The sequence below is a fragment of the Eucalyptus grandis genome, chromosome 2 (genome assembly GCF_016545825.1).
Source record: "Eucalyptus grandis isolate ANBG69807.140 chromosome 2, ASM1654582v1, whole genome shotgun sequence".
NCBI lineage: Eukaryota > Viridiplantae > Streptophyta > Magnoliopsida > Myrtales > Myrtaceae > Eucalyptus > Eucalyptus grandis.
Window position 1 is genome coordinate 30788428 of NC_052613.1, and position 24818 is coordinate 30813245.

General features: G+C 37.5%; 1 protein-coding gene across 1 annotated transcript; it reads left to right on the forward strand.

Annotated features, from left to right (window-relative positions):
* The first annotated feature begins 1008 nt into the window (after positions 1-1008).
* Positions 1009-3344, forward strand: LOC104435126 (disease resistance protein RUN1-like). The gene is made up of 2 exons (XM_039306050.1): positions 1009-1635; positions 2473-3344. The coding sequence occupies exons 1-2, from the start codon at positions 1067-1069 to the stop codon at positions 2918-2920; spliced, it is 1017 nt and encodes a 338-aa protein (XP_039161984.1). The 5' UTR covers positions 1009-1066; the 3' UTR covers positions 2921-3344.
* The last annotated feature ends 21474 nt before the right edge of the window (positions 3345-24818 follow it).

Below are 24818 nucleotides of genomic sequence, written 5' to 3' on the forward strand. Positions count from 1 at the left end.
ACAGGTTCCAGTTCTTTATAGCCTAATTGAAAAATTAATGTACACGTTGTTCGTAAGCCAACGAGGTTGACTTGACTAGAGGATGAGGTCCAAAAGAGGATATTTAAAAGCATAGATATTTAAAAATATTTCTTTTATCACACTAAAGGCCCTAAAATTAACGTACAGGTTAATTGAAAAAAATTTGGACCCGCATTTTCAGGGAAATACTCCTAGAAAAGCCCTACTCAATATATTCTTTAATTTCTATGCACTTTTAGAAAGAAATAAAATGTCGGCCCAAAAGGAAATATTTCCCCTCAATTTAAAATCATTTTCATCAACTTCCTTCATAATTTAAACAGCCAAACAAATGAAATCTTTTCCTCAATTAATATTTTAGTTTTAGTTAATTTTACATATGAGCAATGCCTAAAACTTGAATCCTGCCAATTAAATCATGATTGATGGAAATTTTCTCAAATTAGGAAAGTGCACGCATCTGGAGAATGATGTCCACTGGGCAACAATTACATGACACCACATTAGTTTGGCCAACCGAAATGGGGTTAGTAGAAAGGGTTGGGAAAATGAGGTGGTGAAGATAATGAGGTTTGTTTGTATATTAGGCTAAAAATAATAAGAGTAAGGTCAAAGGCTATTATAAGGATAAGATGTCGTGGGAGTTTATATTTGGTGGAAGATGGTTCCATGGTATCTCCTACATAATTTCAATGTTTTACGTGTGAACTAAAAGAATCTGTCTTGAAATATCATAGACAAAGTTATGTCGTTATACCATGTGTTTTGAGGAAGTCGATTAGGCGTGGTAGCTAGGAGCACTGGCATTCCACTTTTTTGTTTAATTACTTCTTTCAATGTGAATTGGCTTTCTGAACAAGTAAATGAAGGTGCTCTTTGGGGGCCCTTTTTAGGGGCCATCACCTAATCTGCTGCAGTCAAGCCACGTTGGTCACCCAAACTGAATTCCGTGTCCTCCCCTTTCTCTCTCTCTCTCTCTCTCTCTCTCTCTCTCTCTCTCTCTCAGGAGCACGAACTTTTTTCAGCATTTCCCTCTCAGATCGCCATGGATAAAGGGAAAATTCAGAGAAAGAGAAAGAGAGCACAGAAAGAGAGCACTGAGGGAGCATCCACTTCTTCGTTCATCTCTCCAAAACTCACAGGACAAGGTGATGATGCGTGCGATGTATTCTTGAGCTTTAAAGGCTCAGATACTCGTAAGGAATTCACCGATCACCTCTACAATAGACTGGTCAATACAGGGACTGTGTCTATTTTTGTGTTCAAGGACGATAAGAGCATCCCAATTGGTGAGGATTTTAGCTCACAAATTCTTGGTGCCATCTCACGATCTAAGATTTCGATCCCCATCATCTCCGAAAATTATGCTACTAGCAAATGGTGCCTTCGTGAGCTCATCCATATGATGGACTGCAAGAATGGTGCGTCACACATAGTGTTGCCAATTTTTTACAAAGTTAAACCATCAGATGTGCGGCATCTAAAAGGAAATTTTGGGGATGCCTTCCGTTCGAGTCAAAAGTATTTTGATGAGAAGGATATCCAGGAAGGGCCGCGAGCACTTAGAGAAGTGAGTGACTTACATGGGTGGGAGTCTGAGAAATTTGCTAACGGGTACGTCACAGAACTTTTCTTCCTTTTTTTTTTTTTTTGGTTGGGGAACTTTTCCTTTTTCTTTGATAAGTTCTCTTCACGCAAAACCAATGAAATGCAGATGTTTTACTTGCATTGCAAGCTCAGAAAAGATCCCCAAAATGTCCCAATAATGGGTCGAAGACGAGCAAACACTAGTACTTCCCAAGATCTCGTGAAAACTAAACGAACGACAACTTAAACCAAAGATCCCGTAGTGCCCAAGAATTTTACATTTGTCACCAACACAAAGCCAAAAAACGAAAGAAACAGCCCCTTCAGCCAATAGCATCAGTTACCAAATAATATGCCTATAATGGACTCCAATGGTGGGTCTTGATCGCTACCAGATAAATTAGACCTCATTATGCCAACGGGTTGACTCGGCTGAGAAGGGTTGGACAATTCCCATTTACCATGTTTAGGCTTGATTTCCAATGCCAGTAACCCTCATTGGTAGGCAATCTTGGGATAGCCTCCTCTCCTCCTAGAATTTTTTAACCAAACAATAAAAATAAAAATGGACCTATCTTTGAATTGGCAACAGCCTCAATCCTTATAATGAACATTATAGTTTGAAAGACTCTTCTTGAGCCAGGTACACCACCTTATTTTATTTCAACAAGATTCATCTATTGGCATAAAAGGATAGGGTAAAAAAAAATTGGAATGACCGCTACTCCATCTTCCCCCATTGTTATGCGTAAATCCAAAACAGCTTGCATGTTAATTGGGCCCATGCATCCTCAGATATATGCTGGTCTTTGGATGAGATTAAGTATAATCAGGTAGTTATCAATGAATTTTGTTTTTTGACAGCAATGAAGGAGAATTAGTGGAAGAAGTGGTCAAAAAGGTTCTGAGCAAATTGCAACAAGACTTTCAGCTTGATGTTACTAAGCACTTAGTTGGATTTGAGGATCATGTGAGCAAAATCAGGAATTGGGTAGACACTCCTGCCAGTGCTGCTCGAATGATTGGAATCTATGGCATGGGTGGGATCGGAAAAACAACTCTGGCCAAATCAATCTACAACCAGTTGTTGGATGAATTTGTACATCATAGCTTCCTTGCTAATATTCGAGAAACGGCTCAATGCAATGGTATTCCTTATCTACAAAATCAACTAATTGAGGAAGTACTTCAAATCGAATGTCAAATTCGGAATGTTGACCGTGGAATTAGTTTGATCAGATCTAAATTCAAAGGAAAAAAGGTTATCATTCTTCTGGATGATATAGATAACAAAAAGCAACTAGATGCTTGAGAGCGTAATTGGTTTATGAGTGGAAGTATTATCATTGTTACAACTAGAAATAAAGCTATTCTTGATCAATCTGAATTTGAGGTAGACTACCCATATGAATTGAATGAAATGGGTAAGGTGCATTCTTTGCTTTTATTTAAGAGACATGCATTTCGTATGGATCATTGTCCAACGGAGTTTGAGAATATCTCTCATAAAATCATAATCACCATGGGTGGGCTACCCTTAGCTCTTGAGGTCGTTGGTTCATACTTGTTTAAAAAAACAAATCTAAATGTATGGAAAGATACGTTAAAGCAATTAAAAGAAGGACCACATAAAGATGTCCAAAAGATACTGAAGATAAGTTATGATGCATTAGAAGATGGACATAAGCAGATTTTTCTTGATATTGCTTGTTTCGTTATCAAGAAAAAGATCAAATTTGCAATGTACATGTGGGAGGACTGTGGGTTTCGTCCAAGTCAAGGAATAGAAGAATTGGTACTGAGGTGCTTAATAAAAGAAAATGATGGCAAGTTATGGATGCATGATCAATTGAGAGATCTTGGAAGGAGCATTTTTTGCCAAGGACAATCACCTGAAAGATGTATCGAACCATGGATCGGCAAAAAAGTCTTCGGAGAACAAACACTGGAAACGGTAACATCTGGCCCTCCTCTCTATCTCTCTCATAATTATACATATATATTTTTAATATGAATTAGTCTATTCTTTATTTAGTATGAGGAAATGCTCCTACTTTTTAGGAAAAAGTATGTTTAAACATCCATTCATGTCCATTGTAGATGAATTGTGACAGCTAATTGGGATTATAAGTGTCCCAAGGATTGAAAAAGTTACCTTATTTGATTAAAATTCATTGATATAAATTACATCTGTCAAAAACTTAATTTACAATCAATTTAAGATTCTTTAACTACGATTCTGCACTAAAAATCTGGTTCACTAAAAGCACGGAACTTTATATCTAGTTGAAAATATTAATAATCTGAAAAATTACAGTAATTAATACAGATGAAGCATATGCATCGTAAAAAAAAAATATGTGCCAATCATAATAAATAATAATTAAGCAAATCAGTAACAGTAAAGAAAAGTCAATGTTTGATAAACCTTTTTCCCCCATTTTGATCATGAAAGTACCCGTCCCTCTACTAGTTTCATCTATCTCTTTTCCTTCTTCTTTCCTCTTAATAGATATGATGATGGTAAAAAATCTCCTTAAGAATTATATTGGGAAAATCCTTACTATGCTTTTAGGGTTACGTCACGTTGAGCTTGTTCATCTCATGGACTAGGTTAGGTGTTTGACAATCAGTGGATCTTCTTATTATTTCTTTAATTGCTTCTTTCATTTCCATTGTCCATTCCTTCGCTTTTCCTAATAAACACTTCTTTCCTCTCCAAGTTGTTTTTATATTATTTATATATTTGGGACAACGCTCTTCTGTGCCAAAAACCACTAGACAAACTTGACTATTTAGAGGAAATGTCATGCTTATTATTATATCGATGCTTTTTTATTTACTTTAAACAATTTTCAGCATGAAGTCAAATTTGAAAGTAAGTTTAGTTTTTACTTAGATTGTCAATGTTCATGTCATTTCATTATTTTATATTGTCCATTTGGGGAAGCCTAGTAGGTTCATGACTGATCAATGGCGGGGAATTAACCTTTGCAATTAACCAAGAGATGTTGGGAACGGAAAAAGCTTTATTTTCTCAATTTAGTTTGAATTAGTTCGCTCGTACCATTATAAAGAGCACATTCTTTTGTTGACTCAATAATTATTCTTAAGAGAAATAATATTGACCATGAGTTTTTCACTAGTTAATATATAAAGTACGGATAATGACAAATGAGTCGAACCATAAAATTAAACCCAACCAAAAAAAAGGGAAAAAAGAATTCTATCTTTGGTTTGATAGTGTTCGTGGAAGTTCATATTTCACAAAACAAATTTGTCTTTTAGCAGATCAGTTTGTTCATAATGTTTTCAAGAAACTAATGGAAAAAAATGCACTCAATAATTTTTATTTTTTTTAATGTTTACTTATATCTCCTGCCCTATTGAATCTTTGCACTTGACCTATAAATAGCATTCCAAAAAAAAAAAACGAGATAATGCTTTCAATTTGGAGCAGATACCGTTGTCACAAAAGTTCATGTGAAAGAAGAAAGGTGTCAAGTGTTGTGAAATATGGATCAACTAGTCGTGAGCCCATACCATGCATATGCACAAAACTGACATGAATAAATTTATCATGAAGTTATAACTATAGTATCCTTATATCTATTGGAAAAGCACATATAGATGGACAAATCACGTTCTTTGGAAAGACAGTTATAATTTATAAGTTGACAGTTCTTAATCTTTCATTATAGTAATTCAACCAGAAAAAAAAAAAACTCTTATTATAGTAAAAATTCAGGCGGGAAACTGCATTTGAAAGACATTCCTTTTTTTTTTTTCCCAATAACAATGGACATACTTCTTTTGGATGGAGTGCACAAGAAATAGTTAAATGCGTTAAAAATCGAATTATAAGGAATTTAAAAAGATAATAAATGAAATTGCATGAAACGGAAGTGCGATCAAAGGAAAATTACAAGGAAAGTAAAAGATGAACTTTGTTGTGCCGTGCGTGTCTGATCTTACCTCTGAGTACCCCTTTTATACCAATGCCTCGTGTTGACCATTCTGTTTCTAGGCCATTCACATGTAACTTCCACATGCATCATATGTCACATGCATCAATTGTCTCCTGCGTTACTTGCCACATACATCCTATGACACCTAGTCCTATACTATTCTTTTCAAGGGAGAGATTTCTCTATTATTCTCTCAACCTAAATTATCTCAAAATCAAGTTCATTATGAATCGTATTATTTAAATGAATCCATGGGCTATTTTCATCATTTAGCTCTTAAAAGGGGAAGCCACCATCATTAATCGCAATTGCCCATTGTCTAAACATAGTTAATTATGTGTGTATATATATACACACATGTGTTTTGCTTCTCTTTTAAGAGGGTAAGAGGGAATTGCTCATCATTTGAAACATCAATTGGTGTTACCTGCTCAATCCAATATAAATGGTGTGCATAGCGTGGGTCATGTCTAGTCTATATCTAATATAACACGATACTATAATTATAGAAATGAGATTGGTGTCACTTTATGTCCGTTCCAGTTTTACTATTATTTAAGGATTCTCCTACTAATAAAAAGTATGCCAGAGGAGTGAAGTCTCACTTTGGTAGAGTACTCCTTCTCTAACCAACACATCCCCCACCTTTAACGGTTATATAATATTCTCTTCATCAACATGTTGTACCATCCCCAATTTTTATCACCATTCTCTTCTTATTTTTAAGAGTTACAAAGTTCAAATAAAAATAAGTATAATGTTAACATAACATGCGCGTAGCATGTGTATAGAGTATTGTGGACATTAAGCAAAGTCCATTTACAAAAATAATACCATTTCTAGGTCGAATTTTGCTTTTTATGTGTTACAAATGCATTTTCTTGAACAAGTCGAGTGAGGGGGGCACTGCTGGCTTGAAATCACTTTGCTTTAGAAGTGCATGTTAACAGATGAGTACTAATTTATAATTTCTAATTCACCTCTTGAGAAGCATGCCCATGCTAAAAACGAACGTCAATAATTTACATCAACATACCTCTAGAAAACCTATCCGACAAAAGTGGGGACTAACGGCTACCTAAGTTCCATAATGGTGAAATACTCCATTAACTCTCATTGTCAGGTGGGACACTAGCTTAATTAAGTCCGACTGGACGGTTCAAACAGGAAATTATTTGCACTTAATAGTGCCAGGAATCAAAACTCATAACATGATACACAAAAGCACATTCCTTAACCACTAAATGAGCTGCGTGGGGTTGCCTCTCAAATATTTCAGCCAAATTTTTCAGAAAACTATCAATTGTTCCTTATATTGCTTTTGGTAAATCCTAAAGAACTTGACCATAGAATAAATTGCAAAGAAAAAAAAATAACTCACTAGACATGTCTCCTTAGTTCCTAACTAAGCGTGGCCAGGTGCCCGCTGTGATCCAGAATCGCACGCCCAACGGAGCGTGACATGGTGCCCACTTTGATCCAGAATCGCATCTCTACGCTGTTCAAGCGACTGAGTCTTGCTAGAGGCCCAGCCACCGACCAGTAGCTTTGGCTACTTGCGATCTCTATTATGGGCATCTCAGTCTGTTCCTCTGAACGTTTACGCCATGTCAATGTGTAGATTGAGTGGCGGCTTGATTTATTTGTGGTCAATCTCGAGATGCTAATCCAATAGAAAGTTTAAGATTTAAAATTTCGATACTCAAACGTTATCCGATACTGTCACTAATCAGCTAAGCTTTCGGGGGAAAAATAATAAAGTATTGTTGTTAATGTCAATCAAGCCGTCTGGGATTTTGTCACCATCTTCTTCCAATTAAATGATCTCCTTTAGCAACAAAGTTTAAGCGGTACTTTTGACTTATAAGATGTGAAAAGAAATGGTGCCAGTCTTGGGAAATGGACATATGTATCTTCACTTTTCTGTTTAGGTAACATAAGTAGATTTTTCTAGAAAGTTTCGTGTGGCAGAGTTTGCCAAAAGATGTTGCCCAGCATTGACAAACCTACTGTTCCATATGTTAAGACCTTAATCTAACTATAACACCATGTAAGGAAGTTAATTAGTTCATTTTTAGTTGGTCTAAAGCCAGCTCTCTTCCAATTTCCGTCAAAATCTAAAATAAATGCTAAAGGTGTATTGCTAAAGAATGATTAAACACTTAATAACAATAGTTAACAAATTGAAAATCAGGTGCTTAATTAGCTACTTAACAAGTGACCCATGGGTACTCTTTTAACATTCGTATGTTTTAAAAGGTTTCATGTATGTCCACATATGTGTGTTTATCTATCAACATTTATGTTTGGCGAGGGGTAAAAAGATGACAAATTGTGAAAGTATGGGGTTTAGAAAAGCAAAAGATTAGAAGTTGATTCAGACACTCAATTGATTGATTTGATATGCAGCCTTTCATGGATGGGTTCGGTTATTGGCCCCGTGGCTATTCCTCTACATGCACAAGTGAACTGTTTAAAAACCTACCAAGCTCAAGGTTCCTTTCATTATGCTGGATGACCATAAGTGGAGACTTTAATGAATTGTTTCCTGAATTAAGATGGCTTCAATGGTTATACATTGAACATGATATATTTTCTTCAGCAATCAATTTGCATCTATCTAAATTAGTGGTGCTGGAATTGTCAAAAAACAAGCTTACGGATGATTGGGGAGGATGGAGTTCAATCATGGTAAGATGAAAAAGAAGACATCTTCTATGATCTTTGCTTTGTTTTGTTTTATCGATTAAACTCCTTTTTGACAACTTTTTCTCTTTTGTACAGGTGGCAAAGCAATTAAAAGTTCTCAACCTTTCATATAGCTGGGAGTTAAGATGTACTCCTAATCTCTCGGCTTTCACGAAGTTGGAGATTCTCATCTTGTCCAATTGTTACAAATTGAAGCAAGTCGACCCTTCTATTGGAAAACTCAAGAGCCTCATTTCCTTGGACTTGTGTAGATGTCATAATCTGAAAGAGGTACCAGAGGAAGTGGGGGAATTGCAAGAACTAAAAGAACTCCTTTTAATTTCTATTGGCACTACAAAGATTCCTATGTCAGTCTATTCTCTAAGGAAGCTAGAGAAACCGGCTATCGAATATTGTCATTCATTGGTTGAAATCCCTCTGGCAATTGGGAATCTTTCGTCTCTCCAATACCTTGACCTCAGTAGCTGCTATTCATTGAGGAAAATCCCTCATTCGATTGAGAATCTTTCTTCTCTCAAACAACTTAAACTAGGTAATTGCACGTCATTGACAGAAATCCCTAACTCAATTGGGAATCTTTCTTCTCTCGAACAACTTGATATAAGTAGTTCTAAGTTATTGAAAATCCCTAGCTCAATTGGGAATCTTTCTTCTCTTAAAACACTTGATCTAAGGAATTGCAAGTTATTGACAGAAATCCCTAATTCAATTGGGGATCTTTCTTCTCTCAAACAACTTCAGTTAGAGGGTTGCGAGGTCATTGATAGAAATCCTAGCTCAATTGGGAATCTTTCTTCTCTCGCAGAACTTAATCTAGCGTGTTGCAGGTCATTGATAGAAATCCCTATCTCAATTGAGAATCTTTCTTCTCTCGAACAACTTGATCTAGAGTTTTGCAGGTCATTGACAGAGATCCCTAGCTCAATTGGGAATCTTTCTTCCCTCGAACAACTTGATCTAAAAGGTTGCAGGTCATTGACAGAGATCCCTAGCTCAATTGGGAATCTTTCTTCTCTCAAACAACTTAATTTAAAGGGCTGCACGTCATTGACAGAGATCCCTAGTTCAATTGGGAATCTTTCTTCTCTCAAACAACTTGATCTACAGGGTTGCATGTCATTGACAGAGATTCCTAACTCAATTGGGAATCGTTCCCTAACTCAATCAGTAATCTTTCCCTAACTCAATCGGGAATCTTTCTTCTCTCAAACAACTTAAACTAGGTAATTGCACGTCATTGACAAAAATCCCTAGCTCAATTGGGAATCTTTCTTCTCTCAAGTAACATGATATAAGTAGTTCTGAGTTATTGAAAATCCCTAGCTCAATTGGGAATCTTTTATCTCTTAAAACACTTTATCTAAAGAATTGCAAGTTATTGATAGAAATCTCTAACTCAATTGGGGATCTTTCTTCTATCAAACAACTTCAGCTAGAGGGTTCCAAGTCATTGACAGAAATCCCTAGCTCAATTGGGGATCTTTCTTCTCTCAAAGAACTTGGGCTTGAGGGTTGTGTGTCATTAAGAGAAATTCCTAACTCAATTGAGAATCTTTCTTCTCTCGAACAACTTGAGCTATGGGGTTGCAAATTATTGACAGAAATCCCTAGCTCAATTGTGAATCTTTCTTCTCTTGAAACACTTAATCTAAAGAGTTGTGAGTTATTGACAGAATTTCCTAACTCAATGGGGATCTTTCTTTTCTTAAAGAACTTGAGCTAGGGGGTTGTGTGTCATTGAGAGAAATTCCTAGCTTAATTGGGAATCTTTCTTCTCTCAAAGTACTTGGATTAGAGGCTTGCAAGTCATTGAGAGAAATCTCTCGCTCAAGTTGGGAATCTTTTTTTCCCTCAAATACCTTAACCTTTACGGGTGTTGTTCAATAAAACAAATTCCTACCTCAATTGGGGATTTATCGAATTTGCAAAGCATTCGGGATTTTTGACCTTGAAAAGTTACCCATTGTTATTGGATGGTTGAACAAACCGCCAAAGGCTATTTCTTGAATCTTGTGATATTCTAAATAGGGGAATTCTAAGAGAAAACGATGACTTGTCTTTGCTCGTGATTCTCCATATCACTGGCACATTGATATTTGACCCGCCAGAAAGCATCTGGAATCTTTCTTCTCTCTAATGCCTTGACCAAGAGGGTTGTAAGGAGCTCGATCGTTGCTAGAGCTTTCTTCTGGCTTAACATATCTTCAGGTCAATTCCCTGATTCCCAGGTTGCGAGAGCTTTCTTACCTATTCCACTCGAAAGAACTTCATTTTTATGGATACGATCAACTTGAGTACTTCCCGGAGCTTACCTCAAGACTCTTGAAACTTTGTGTTGACTCCCGTCCTAAGTTGATATTGCCTGAGCTTGACGGATTCAAGTACTTGGAAGAGTTGTCAATAAAACACTACAATTCCATTGAAAGAATGGACCTCTCACAATCGAATCTTTTGAAAGGATTGGACATTGAGGATTGCGATAATCTAGTTGAAATTTAGGGCCAAGATAAATTGGAGTTCTTGGAGACAATACGTACATAGAGCTGCAAGTCTATTAGAAGGCTGATCCATCCAAAATTACAAGGGCTTGAAGCGATTAAATACTTGCTATTGCGACAATCTAATCGAAATACAAGGTCTTGATAAGGTGGAGTTGTTAGAGATGTTCAATGTCTTTAATCGTGGTTCCATTGGAAGATTACCTGACCTATGATGCTTTTGAACTTGAAAGAGTTGAATATCAATTGGTGTCATAATCTACGTGGTGTGGAGACTCAATTCCCAGTCTTACATAATTGCAAGAGTGGGGAAGTCGGTCCTAGAAGCTAACATGATGCTTCAACCAAGATCAAAATTTAGATCCGATTGTGGTTCTTCATACGTTAGAAGGCGTTGGTCATATGGTAAGATTCTTCGTCCTTTAACAACTAGCATGAGCGAAAAGTGTAATACTTTTCTAACAGATATATCTTTTAAGAATTATTTGCTCGACGCTTGGTGTCTATTTGATCTGGATTTGCCTAAATATATTTGTTGTTGATTGCATCACGGCAATGTTTTTTTAGCTAATCTTCAATCGGCAACTTTTTGCAGATAGATTGGCTGCTTGTGAGGCAACAAATGAAAATTAACGACATAGGTAAACAAGAATTAGTGATTTACAATTTTCCTCTTGGTAAACCCAAGATGAGAATTTTTCCATCAAGAGGTTGATCTTCTGCAACTCAATTTATAAACTGCGCGCCAAATCCCTTTTTTCTCTTGTCTCAAACTAGTTTTTTACTTTAAAAAATCCTTCACCATTTTGAACTCCTTTTGTGAGCAATTTTATGTGTCAGATTTGACTATTGGTAGATATCTTGTTTAGGACAAACGGCTCTCGATTTTTCATGATGATGGTAAAGCATGTCCATTGTTCATTCGAGCATGAATTCCCAGTAAGGAAGAGAAACTGAGCTAAAATAAAAATCAAGGTTCAATTTTTTTCTGGTGCGTGATTTAAAAAAGTAAAAAATAGTCTTGGCTAGCCTTTTTCATCTATGATTGTAGGCAGGCTTTCCATAAACAATTGCTAGGCTGTTGAAAGATTATCAAGCGAGATAAATTGGTGCTACTTTTGTGACAGGTCGAGTTGGTATGTAATGATCAAGGCTTACTTTTGGACTTCAATTCAAAGAGTTGTATAGATGACTGTTTGCATAATTGGGACAATTTTTGCCTGCTCTGTAAAACAAGCTAGGTGAGGAGCTTAAGATTTTGCTTATTATTTTGCATCTTGTTTGATCCTGATGTTGTTGTGGAATCATTTTATCAAATGATTGATCTAGGTCTGGCTAACTTGGCTGAGGCAATTCATAGTCCATACTAGAGAACGATCAAATGAAGAAGAGGGATTTTGTTGAAGTGTCATCGGCAACAGCTGAAGGCTAGCATTTTTGCGACCTTGAACAGGCTCACAGGCCAACTGAAGTGTCCTAAGGAAGTTTTTTTATGCTTGTGAAGATCAAAGCACTTGATATGGTTTCATCAGCACAAAACTGAATGGTTGTGAATGTATTATTTTTCAGTTGAATCTACTTTTTGTATGCTCATTAAGTTCTACCTCTATTAAGTAAATGACATACGTGCTGATTTTTCTATATGTTAACCAGATGCAGAGTTCTTTGATGCAATGCGCTCTAATGGTATCATTCCCAAACTCAGTTAGGCTCTGCAGATGGAGGTATGCACTGCCAGTCCTACCATAATTGTGAAAGAGTGACTTGTGTACTTATATTTAATTGAATGTGCTGTGTGCTTGTTAGGTTCTGCCTCTCTTTTAATCGAAAATGTACATGCTGATTTTTGTACATGTTACCCTGATGCGGAGTTGTTTGATGCGGTCTCGTTCTAATGATATCATTTTCAAACCCAATGAGGCTCTGCAGATGGAGGTATGTACTACCAGTTGTACCATAATAGAGCAACTTGTGTGCTTATACTATGTGAGCTGTGGAATTTCACCAGAAATCTGTGAACTAGGATGCATGATGATAATCTCCTCTTTTTCTGTTAGTTCATAATATCTTTTGAATGTTGTGATAAAGGTCTCTGATACAACGAGCATAAATGTCATGTATGCAGCATTAAATTTGTAAAGTTAAATATAGCCTCCTAGCAAATAATTCCATATTGCTGATTTCGCTAATTGGATATTGCAAAATATCCAAGTAATGTGATACCCCGAACCACCTAGGGTCACCACAGGCACCTGACGTTACACCTAATGGAACACTAGCTACATCTCTTAGAAGAAGCGTCGTAAATCATAGACAATTTTTTTTTTTTTTTTGAAAACAGTCCCAGCGCGACTCATTAGCGGAAGCAAAATATAATATCGCCATCTCTCCCTCCTAACAACCATGATACAATTGCACACTACTAAATACCATGGGAAAAGATAAAGCCATGCCACTTTTATTTACATATTTTCGTGATGGATTTTTCGCGGGTCGATACAACAAAAGAAAGCCAAGATTTCTAGCTACACTTGGCCACATCCCAAAAAGATACTACGACCCTTAAAGTAATCACATGACGTCCTCCATCTAACAGCGGCGGCTACTCCCAAAAAGAAACTCCAGCTCTCTACCTCTCACGCAACCATCACACCCATCCTGGCGCGTCGGGTGGTGGTGGCGGCAACATCCCCCTGAACACTCCGTCTCGGCGAACATGAACTGACAGGAACTCCTGGATGATTGGGCCTCCAGCCAGGCCCACATTGTACATAACAAGCACTCGCACTCGCACAAAAGTCAATCCAGGGACGGTGACGCAGTTGATCTCTGTACATTCTACTTCTACATCCGATGGGAGGCCATAAAAGGTGCCTCGTGGGACGGTAGGAAGCGGTATCTTTCTAATATGAAATATTGGTCCTCGAAGGGGTGAGCACAACCACTCAGCAGGTAAAGGATCCAATAGCCACTCAATGCATCATACAATACAATTGCAACATAATACATGTCATTCATGCATCCAAGTCTACTTACCTTGAAGCCATGCATATACCATCATACATCCTCATCACAATCATATTACATACTTGTCATCATGCCACAGGTGATCATCATCATATCATATAAGCAAGTCATCGTGCCATAGGTGATCATCATCATATCATATCATATATGCATATCATCATGCCATAGGTGATCATCATCATATCATATATGCAAATCATCATGCTATAGATGATCATCATATCATATCATATCATATCAGATATGTATGATTCAATTTCCACTTTTAACTTTCAATTCGATCACCACATCACTCTTTCTCGGGATCATCAATTTCATCCCATGCTTTACACTCGCACCCCATCCTGGCATCGCGAGAAAAACCTATAGCATTCAGCCATTTAAGGCCACCGGGCATCCTGCACCCCCACATTCTGGGCATCTCGCATCCCAACTGACATCACGAGACATCCTCTCGAGCAAAGACCTCCGAGGCTTCCGGCACCCAACCATTCTGGGCATCTCGAAACTCCCGAGGCCATCCAGCCATGTATCTCTATACATTCCGGGCATCCGGCACCGCCCATCCCAGGCATCCCGATACTCCCAGGGCATTATCATTTACCACAAACAGTTTCATCATTTATCATTGTTCATGTTTACCAATTTAGGTCTCAACTTAGCATGGCACATGATGTAATGGCAAATAAAATCACTTTCATCCTTTGATTTATACATGCATCATCAGTCATCATCATACATGCAGCAAGACGCAATCATTCATAAAAATAAAATTTATGGAATTCGTACAATTTAGAATAGTCCATTTATCATGCCTTTTTGAAATTTATTTAAATTCCAGTTTGTATCATTTTTGAAAATATTTAAATTAAATATCCATATGATTATCAAAAATCATGAAATTAAGGTATGTGATAGACAAGACAATAAGATAATGAATTCATGAAAAACACATGCCCAATAGAGTTCCACACAAAAGATATAATTCACACAAATACAGCATGAAATTTCGGATAGAAACAGAATGTGTAGTTTTTGAAATAATTCGATTAAAATACCCAAACGACCTCCAAAAATTATGAAATTTTACCAGGTTATAGTTAAGACACTAAAGTAGACTTTTCATGAAGACTTCTAGGCCAGATTCGTTTTAGATAATTTCCTATAGTCGTCCGAAGCTTCTGGTTCTGATACCGAAACGTCTAGTGTAATCATCTCCGAAATACCGAGTTTTTACCCACTTATTCTTCTACTTTTTCTCTGAAATTTGGATATGTTTTACTTCAAGAGGTCCCCTACAACTTGCATGAAGGGATCTAAGTCAAATTTCCAAAGAACAATCACCATATGGGTCCATGAAGTCTCGGGTGTCCAGTACCGCGTCTCCAGGTTTACCGTCTTCAAGAGTAAGTCGATTCACTAGGCTACACTTGTTCATTTTACTTAAAATTTGAGTATGTTAGTCTTTAAGATTTTCTCTACAAGTTTCATGAAGAAGTCGAAGAGAGATTCTTGATAAAAATCAACATGCAACCACAAATCTACCACAAGGTCAGCAAAACAGTTCCAGATCTAGTGTCTCCGTAGGATGAGAGTGTGACCCCTTAAATCTCCACCATTTTGCACCAAATTTTCTATGTTGTAATTTAAGATGTTGGCTACAACTTTCATGAAGGAATCAAAGTCAAAATCGAACTCAAAACATGCATGCAAGCTCTCACAAGATTCTGGCTCAGGCGGTTCATGCGAAAACAGCAACATCACTCAAGAACAAGTCATTCTAGCTTTGGTTTCTCCCTCCTAATCACCCAAAATTCGACACTACTCCAAACATACATGCAAGACACACATGCAAGAGTAGTAAGAGTATCCTAACTTGCCTCTAAACCGAGCTAGCAACGAGCACATGGCGGCGAACGAGCGGCAAACGGGCGGCGACAGCTCCTCTTCCTCCTCGGTTCCTCTCCTCTCGGCGCCCTTCTCTCTCTCGCAACCCTCTCTCTCTCTCTCTCTCTCTCTCTCTCTCTCTCTCTTTGGCTTGGACGGAACCAACCGGCCACTCTCTCTCTCTCCTTCCCTTTTATTCCCCCAATTCTCCATCATTAGCAATCATCACATGCCTCCCTTGATGGCCAATGCATGAAGACCTCCTTGCCACTTGGCAAGGCCCATGCAATGGGCCGGCCACTGTCCTTTTGGACCTCACTTGGGCCGGCGACAGCCCCTCCGTGGGCTTCTATTGGGCTGGCCAGCTTGGCCCATCTTAGGCCCATCCCTCTTGGGCCTAAGACCCAAGCTTAATTACCCTAAGATCAACTCTTTTAAAACTACTTAAATTCCTATTAAATTGAAGTACTAAATTACAAATTAAGATAACTATACACTTGAAATTATAATTCCATAAGTTCCAATTTATCACACACACATGGCCAAAGATAAAACTTCATTTCCCAAAATTCATCCATTAAAGACTTGGCCATACATCTCATCGCAACTCATGGACTAGGAGGCTACAAAATACAATAGCGGTACTTCTATCGCCTATCCATAGCTCATGACATATTTAGGGACTTTTATGAAATTCCAGGATGCCACAAGTAACAAGTACGCCTTTCTATTCTGTAGTTTGGGCACTTTGCCTTTTCAGCATTTGTTCTGTTCATAAACACAAACAAGGATGATGGTGCTAATTGCTGACTTCTCTTCTCTTAAGTCCGTTGTCTTCTATTTCTTTGGCTGATAATGAATTCTGTTGATTGTGATCCAACAACGAATTAATCAGAGACCCCTGGAATGTGTGGCAAAACGAATGTCCCCAGATTTTGGTGTTGATAGATGAGATTCATTGACGAGGTCACTCGTCAATCGCCAGAATCTGGACCAGGTCAAAATAACCTTGTTTATATTGATGGACTCTCAAGTCTATGCTTACTACTTTCAGCTAATTTTAGGTTCTTCATTCCAAATACATCTAAAAATAGACAGAATTGAGGATCCATGCAGCCGCACCTTTATCTCTCTTCGAGATGATTGGAAAGTGTGACACATTTTTACTCTCAACCATCTCGTGTAACACATGCATCGCCCTCATTTTCTGACCATCTTTAGCAAGTGCCTGGGTGGAGACTAGTTATAAGTCTTCTAAGGTTGAATTTGTTAGTGTTTGTAACTTTTGATGAAATATCATAAACAACCTGAATTTATCATTCATTCTTTTTTCTGAATCTTTCACGAAGTACATATGTAGCTAGTAGAATTATAATTATTTTCAAAATCTCATGTGACAACAGCTGATTGGAAAAGCCAATGATTGTGAGACCCAAATACAGGGTTTACATTTGATGATGCGGTTCAAACTATAAGAGACACACCTTCGGGTCTTCCAAAACTTCTTAACGACTTGTCTTGAAGGACACAACCAAGAGAAGGGAACAAAATCTCACCAAGGAATGAAGAAGGAGAAGGAGAAGGAGAAGGGGAAGGAGAAGAAGAAGATTGCCTCAACTGAGTTGACAACAAAATTGCAGCAACCACTGCTACCGGGACCTTCTCATGTGGACTCCGATGCCACCTCCTCTGTGGTATACTGGTATGATGACTGATTCATGAAATATTTGATATAAGGCCAAAGTGCTAATTTCCAAGTCCCCTTCATTTATTGAGTAGAATAAGCTTGCACAAGTTCAATTTCCTTGCTCTCGTATCAGCAGCAGCATTACAAAGTCTGGTCTTCCAATTCCCAAGGAAATGTTCTTTTTTTAATTCTTTGCAGGGGTTTATAACGATAAATTGTTGATACTCCCCGCAATAACCGCCGACGATCGTGGTGTACATGGTCACAGTAGCTCTCAGCCTGTGTCTTCCAAATTCTTCAGCAATCGAACGGCTTTTCCAGTATTGCCGGTTCTGCACAATCCCTCATCATGGCTTGGCACATCGTTATATCTACCTCGATTGTCTGGCCAACATTTCATCCGCCAAGCTCATGGCTTTGGCGATTCTACCCTCTCCGACGAGACCATTGAACAGAATGTTAAAAGCTCGCAGTTGTGGGTTCAAGTCCAAGTTTGACCATTTTACACAAAACTGAGGACCCAAGATCGGATCTTTTCAATTGGCAGAGCTAATTCATCAAAATATTGCAAGTAGAACTGTTGGGAGTCGTTCCTTTCGAACCCATCCGCTTGATCATGTCAATGGCGACGGGGTAATGCTTCATCTTGGCCCCAACCCAAAGAGTTGGGCGAAACAGGGAGGTAAAGTCAGAGGGTTCACTCGAATCGTCCTCTCCAAGAAGAATAAAGCATTGTCAGCTTCCACCAATCCGCCATTTCTGCATTTGTTCACCCCAAAGGTCACAAGTTCAGATTGATCCATTGAATCACTCACTCCAGCAGTGGATGGGCAACCGTGGGAGCGATGTGAAAGAAAATGGTTCGATGCAAAGATGGGATGAGAAGTGAGAGGTTTAGCGAGATCACCAGTTTCTCGAACAAGACGGTGAAGAGCTGAAGTGCAGATGGATTGATTCATTCTCATCAGTTTTGCCAAATTTTCTCCTTCCGAGTTCCGACAATCCACAAATTGACGTGATGGTGTATGGAGAGGATGATTGTTAGGCAGTTTAATCACTGAAACTTTAGATGTCTGATAACAACATAGTTTTCGGTTCAATCATTGAAAACTAATTGTTTGCCAAACTGAACATTTTAAGAAATACTCTGATCGATTCATTCCCATACTCGGCAATTGAAGAGAGATCATTATGCAAAATCATGCTCTTATACTGTTGTGAAAACAACTATGAAATACACATCTGAAACCAAATCTGAATGGATAGATATCTCACATAACGATGGCAAACACCAGTGAGGTTGAAGTATTGCTTGTCGAAATAAACGTTTCTAGTCTTACTACTATCGGCTGAAAAAATGAGAACTTAATATCGAATGTTTCTACTATTGTCATTGTGTGCACAGAACATACAACATCGTACCAATTTAAAATTTTGTTTTTGTTCTATTCGATGCTTTCTTATGCATCGAATGAGGCAGTCATCCCAGCTCATAAGTCGCAAAATGACGTCACAGGGAAATTTTGATGGTTTACATTTGAAGCACGTAACTTCGCAGAAGACCACTATTCCGGTCCTCTTTTCCCCGATGGCATAGGATTGCTTATTTAGTGAATAAACTCTAAACATGTAAAGATCGTGTTAATTCACCTAGTTGAAGTCAGTAGAGGTGAGTGAGAGATGGCTCGGACACCAACTGATTGCTAAATTTAAAAAAAGAAAAAAAAAGTTAATGGATTAAGAAAAATTGTAAGCTGTAAGTTTGGACAGCGAAATCCATTATCTCTTTGATAATGTGGTTATGCGAAGATCAATTCCATAACACGTGCTTAATCCACGTGTGCAAGTTCGTCGTGAATCACAAAACCAATCGGATGAGTAGTGTTGGGAAAAAGAATAATTAATTAGGACATTCGAATGAACGAAAATGAAAAGATTCTTTTTCCAAACTTCAAATTGTCCCCATTTTCACAAGGAGTATAGTTTACAATTCGGTTCTCATCTTGAGGATACCAATTGTGCATATAATGCAAAACAGACGTTGAGGTTTGATCAATAACTTATTTTATGCTTATTTTATCATTGTGTCATTCAATTGGAGTAAACCACGCGCCTAATTAGCAATTCCACTCTATGAGAACACAGAAAGACAATAATTTACAATTTAACTAGACATGAACCCCAACGTCACGCCGAAATAAATGACTAACAGAGGAAACGAATAATTATCAAAAAGGGAATAAGTATTGTAAAAGATTCTTTTATTCATTTGCTCTATAACATAATGGAGCAATTCATGGAAAAAACATGAGTACTCAAATGTAATTAATGACAATAAAAGGCAAGCCTTTGAGGTGAAGAGACCAAAACCAATTGTCCAACGAAATGTAAATATATGCTTAGAGGGAGCATTGGTGGTGGAGAATACAGTAAATCCAAGTTTTGCAATATGAATAAGACTTCTCTAGTTATCTTAAGTCTTATGCGTCATCATGGGAAGTGATGCTTTAGCAATACTTTGTTATTAGGTATTTCTATAAATGAGACCACATAGAATTTGTAATACCTGGTAGCTTAATGATTACGCATGAATGTTTTCCTAGTACATCAATCTTTTTTTTTCTAGGTTTTGCCGGATCGGGGAGTGTAGGTAAAGACTAGCTGTGCCATGTAAGTCTTATTTAGATCATAAAACAAAACTCAATTGATGCAAAAACAACCCTTCCCATCATTAAGTGGAAAGTATACGACGATAGGTGCATAATAGACCAAGCTATCTAATTGCCGATAGATCTCATAATAAATTAGCAGATTTTCTGATGGAAAATGCATCTAGACTATAGACCAGCAGTGTAGGAACTCAGAGAAAATCTCACGGATTGATGCGGTAGAATAATAGTTGAATTTTTTTTATAGATTTACCTGCCGAAACTTACTCACATATGGAAGATGTATATTGACAATTGTTTTGCTCAACTTATTAATTTTTTTTTGTCAAAGAGTGCATGCATCTTCCAATTTTTTTGGGTACATCCTTGTACTAGAGATTCTGCATGGGCAGATGGAAGAAGTGCTATGCAGTAGGGTGAAGTTATGAATCCAACCATCCACCCTCGAGTGTGGAATAGAATGGGCCTTGAATGAAAATACTAATCAATACGTTTTTGTTCCTATCCACGTCAGACGCAATAGCAATTTAGACGTGTTTTCTATTGGTCACTTTCTTAAAAAGTCAATAACACGTGTATAGTTTCTACTACATTGAGCATTTCCATATACGTAGAGATTAGTGAAAATAGTGTATGGAGATTATTGGGTCTTGTTTGGTTTAATTAATAAGAAATTAATGAGTGAACTCTCGTTCCTTGAAGTTACATTTCATTATTTTTCTTTCTTTAACTATTGGTTTAACTTTAATGCGGAATTTCATTTTTATTGTTTGAAGATTAATCGTTGCCGTGAACTAAGTTAAGCTGCTACCACAAACGCACCACCACCACCCGCCCACCTATTCACCGCGTCCTCACCACCTCAAATGCACACCGTCACCGCGAGGATGCCATTGGCTCAACTACCACACCAACCGCCTGACATACTTATAGGCGGCAGCATCAAGGACTGATCCATTCTGTAACATTCATGAATCAATCTTAGATTGGTTGTGAGTGAAAGCGAGCGGCTTTGTGCAATCATCGAATGAAATGTGGTGGTGCATCATCCATTTGATTTTAATAACAGTAACCGCCAAGCAATGAATTATAAGCAACTAGGTCGGGTGTAAATCCTCCTCAGATCATCAGATCAAAGATGCACTTTGCCTCGGTAGTCCTGCCCACCCCACTCTGCAAAGCGCATCCACAATGATCCTAATGGTTCGAACATCTGCCATTGCTCCTCTTTGCAGCATCTCAGTTAACGCAACTGAAGCCTCTTCCCATTGGCCACCACAGCATAGGCCTTGGATTAAGGAGTTACAAGTGAAAACGTGTGGTCAGATTCCATTGCTAATTATCTTGTCCAACAAAACCTGTGCTTCTTTTCATTAACCTATGCGAGTTGAGCAAGGGATGACATTTGGGCATCAGTCATAGTACTATGGAACTTCAAAGCCTCTGTCCCGGTGCCTCCTATGATCGTGGTGTACATGATCACATCTAGCTCCCAGCCTCTGTCTTCTAAATTCTTCGGCAATCGAATGGTTTTCCTAGCCTTGCTGGTTATGCACAATCTGTCACTATGGCTCCACACGTGGTCATATCTACCTTGATTCATCTGACCAACATTTCATCCGCCAAGCTCATGGCTCCGGCAATTTTACCATCCCCAACAAGCCCATTGATCAAAGTGTTAAAGCTCACACTTGTGGGTTCTAGTGCAAGTTCGTCCATTTAAATTGGCGGAGGCAACTCATCAAAATGCTGCGAGTAAAAACGACGGGAGCCGTTCCCTTCGAATCCGTAATGCTCCGTCTTGGCCACAGCCCCTAAGAGTTGGGTGGAAACATGGAGGTGAAGGCAAAGGGTTCATCCGAACCATCCTCTCCAAGTAGAATAAAGCATCGTCGGCTTCCTCTGATCCCGCCATTTCAGCATTTTTTCGTCACAAAGGCCACGCATTCAGGTCGATCCATTCAATCCCTTACTCCAGCAGTGGTCGCGCAAGTGCGAGAGCAGCGTGAAGGCAAATGGATCGAGGGAGGGACGAAGGTGTGGACGGTGTCCATCAATCTACCACCTTCGCGGAGCGAGTACGGGAGGTGGGCCTTCAAACTGGCATTATATTCTTTTTCGTTTTTCGCATTATATTCTAGATTTTTATTTTTTTTTATCTTTTCGCATTTTACTTTAGTGGCATTTTCAAAAGAAATTCTTACCTTATCTATAAATTTCATCTACTTAATAATTTATCCATAAATTAGATTGACAATGTAGAAAAGAACTAGATTTCTTGGAAATTTATCTTTTCAACTAAATAAATGTTTATGAAAGTAATATATACCAATAAAAAAAATAGTGTCTTTGATATACATGAAAAATCTACAATAAACAAAAACTAAATATATATGAAATTCTTAATTATAGTAAGTAGATCTTACATATATATAGAAAAACTAAAAAAAAAAAGGAAAGTAAATTAATTTGGGACCACCAATTTGAATTGCAATTGAAAACAGAGTGCAATTTTGTCTTTTTAATGAAAACGGAGTGGATTTAGTCATATAGGGGTAGAAGTAGCACTGTCCCAATAAATTGCAAAGAAATAAAAAAAAAAAAAAACAACTCACTAGACGTGTCTCTTTAGAGCCTAACCAAGTGCAGTTGGGCAAAACCGCTCTGATGGGGAATTGCACTGCTGCGCCATTCAAGCAGCTAGTCGAGCCTTGCTGGAGCCTAGGGCAAAAATATCAGTATGTTCCTTTGAACATCTGCTCCATGTGAAAACTCCAAAATTGCGTCGGCACTAGATTTATTTGTGCTCGAGCTCGAGGTACTAAACCAAATAAAAAGTTCAAAAGGAGTTTTGGGTGCTTGGAGTTAATGTGCTAGCTTTCATTGAACACTGTCGAGGATCGACTGAACGTTCGGCGGAAAAAAACATGAAGTACTGTTGTTGAAGTCAACCAAAGCCATACGGATTTTTTTCTCACCATCTTCTACGAATTAAATTATCAGTTTCAAAAGGGGAGTCAAACAGTATTTGTTGACTTATAAGATGCAAAACGATATGGCGCCAATATTATGCAAACAACCATATGCAAAACATCGAGGTGGGCACCGACTTAGATTTTTTTAAGGCAATGTATATTATACATTTTATTTTCACGTCAAAATTTAAAAGAAAATTGTTTAAATTTCAAAAGATCATAAATTAAATGGGAGTTTAGGTGTCCTACGGCAAGGGTAAAAAATGGACAAATTGCGCGAGTGCATAATTTAATAAAGAGAAAAAAAAACTAAAAAGATTAAAAAGCCAGTCTAGACACTAAGGATGCGCATAACAACTATTCTGTTCCCGAAATAGTTTCTGGAACAGAAATAGATTTTTCTATTTCTATTTCTAGATGAGTTTTTGAGCAAAAAAATCTGTTTGATAACGATACAAAATTTCTATTTTAGAAATAGAAATTCGTTTGATAACAAAAGATATAAAATTTCTATTTCTTAAAACAAATTTTTCTTTTTTGGAGCAAATGAGATGTCCATTCTTACAAATTTCATATGCTTATAAACCCATTGACCCAAATACAAAGTAAGAACTTTTCTTTTCTTTTTTTATAGTAAAGTCTCCCTTTTTTGAAAAAAAAAATACAAAGTAAGAGTTGTTATATCAAATTTTCAAAATTTCACACAAAATTCTTTAGCATCCACCTAGATAGGCAATTACGGTCAAACAATATACTTATCAATAGTCTCCATACAATAGAAAAAAGAAATCAATATGCATTACTTTTGAAAATGATAGAAGGTTCCCAAAACTCTAGTAGAATGAAGGTGGGCAACCATATTCTAATCCCTTTCATGCTAGTGTGTTATCTCGATCACCACCACAGTTTATGATATCGAGCAATCGTTTTAGAAAGAAACACAAAGAAGTATATTGGGCAATTTGCAGCAAATTTTACAAATTCGGCGAATTTTACTAAGTGTAATAGAGCTTGTCATAAATGACCATTACAAATAAGGGAAATCCTCAAGTAGAATATCACATTATAAGAATTGAGATATGAATCATTAAATACAAAGTATCACATTACAAAAGCAAAGATTGGGAATCCCCAAATACAAAATAATAGAAATACATTACAAAAGTTGAAAACACGAACTCATGGAATCTCCGGCATATTATGATCTCTTGCCATCTTATTGGCAATATTTTTTCTAAGCATATTCATCTTAGTAGAAAATTTCATGGAGAAATTATTTCTGATTTTTGTTCCAGAAATAGAGAAGTAGAAAATTTTTATTTCTGGAACAGAAATCTATTCTAGAAATAGAAAAACGGAATAGATTTATCAAATGGATTTCTATTCCAGAAACAGGTCTGGAATAGAAAAATTGTTTCTGGAATAGAAATTCTGGTTTGTCATGCACCCCCTAAGTCAATTGATTTGATATGCAGGGAACTGAAAGGATCCAAGCAATCCGTCTCGGCAACAACTATGGCCATTTTTGGGCATACAAAAATGAACAGCTTAAAAAGTTACAGAAAAGTTCCTTCAATTGAGGAGGGTGGCTTTAAGTGGAGACTTTAATAATCTGCTTTCTGAATTGAGATGGCTTTGCAGGGATGGCATTCAAGAGGAGAAAAGATTGACCATATTTAACAAATGGTCTTCTTCGGCAACCGGTTTGTCTCTACCGAAATTAGTGGTACTAGAGTTGTCAGATCCCTGGATCACAGAGCAATGGGGAGGATGGAGTTCAATCGATAAAG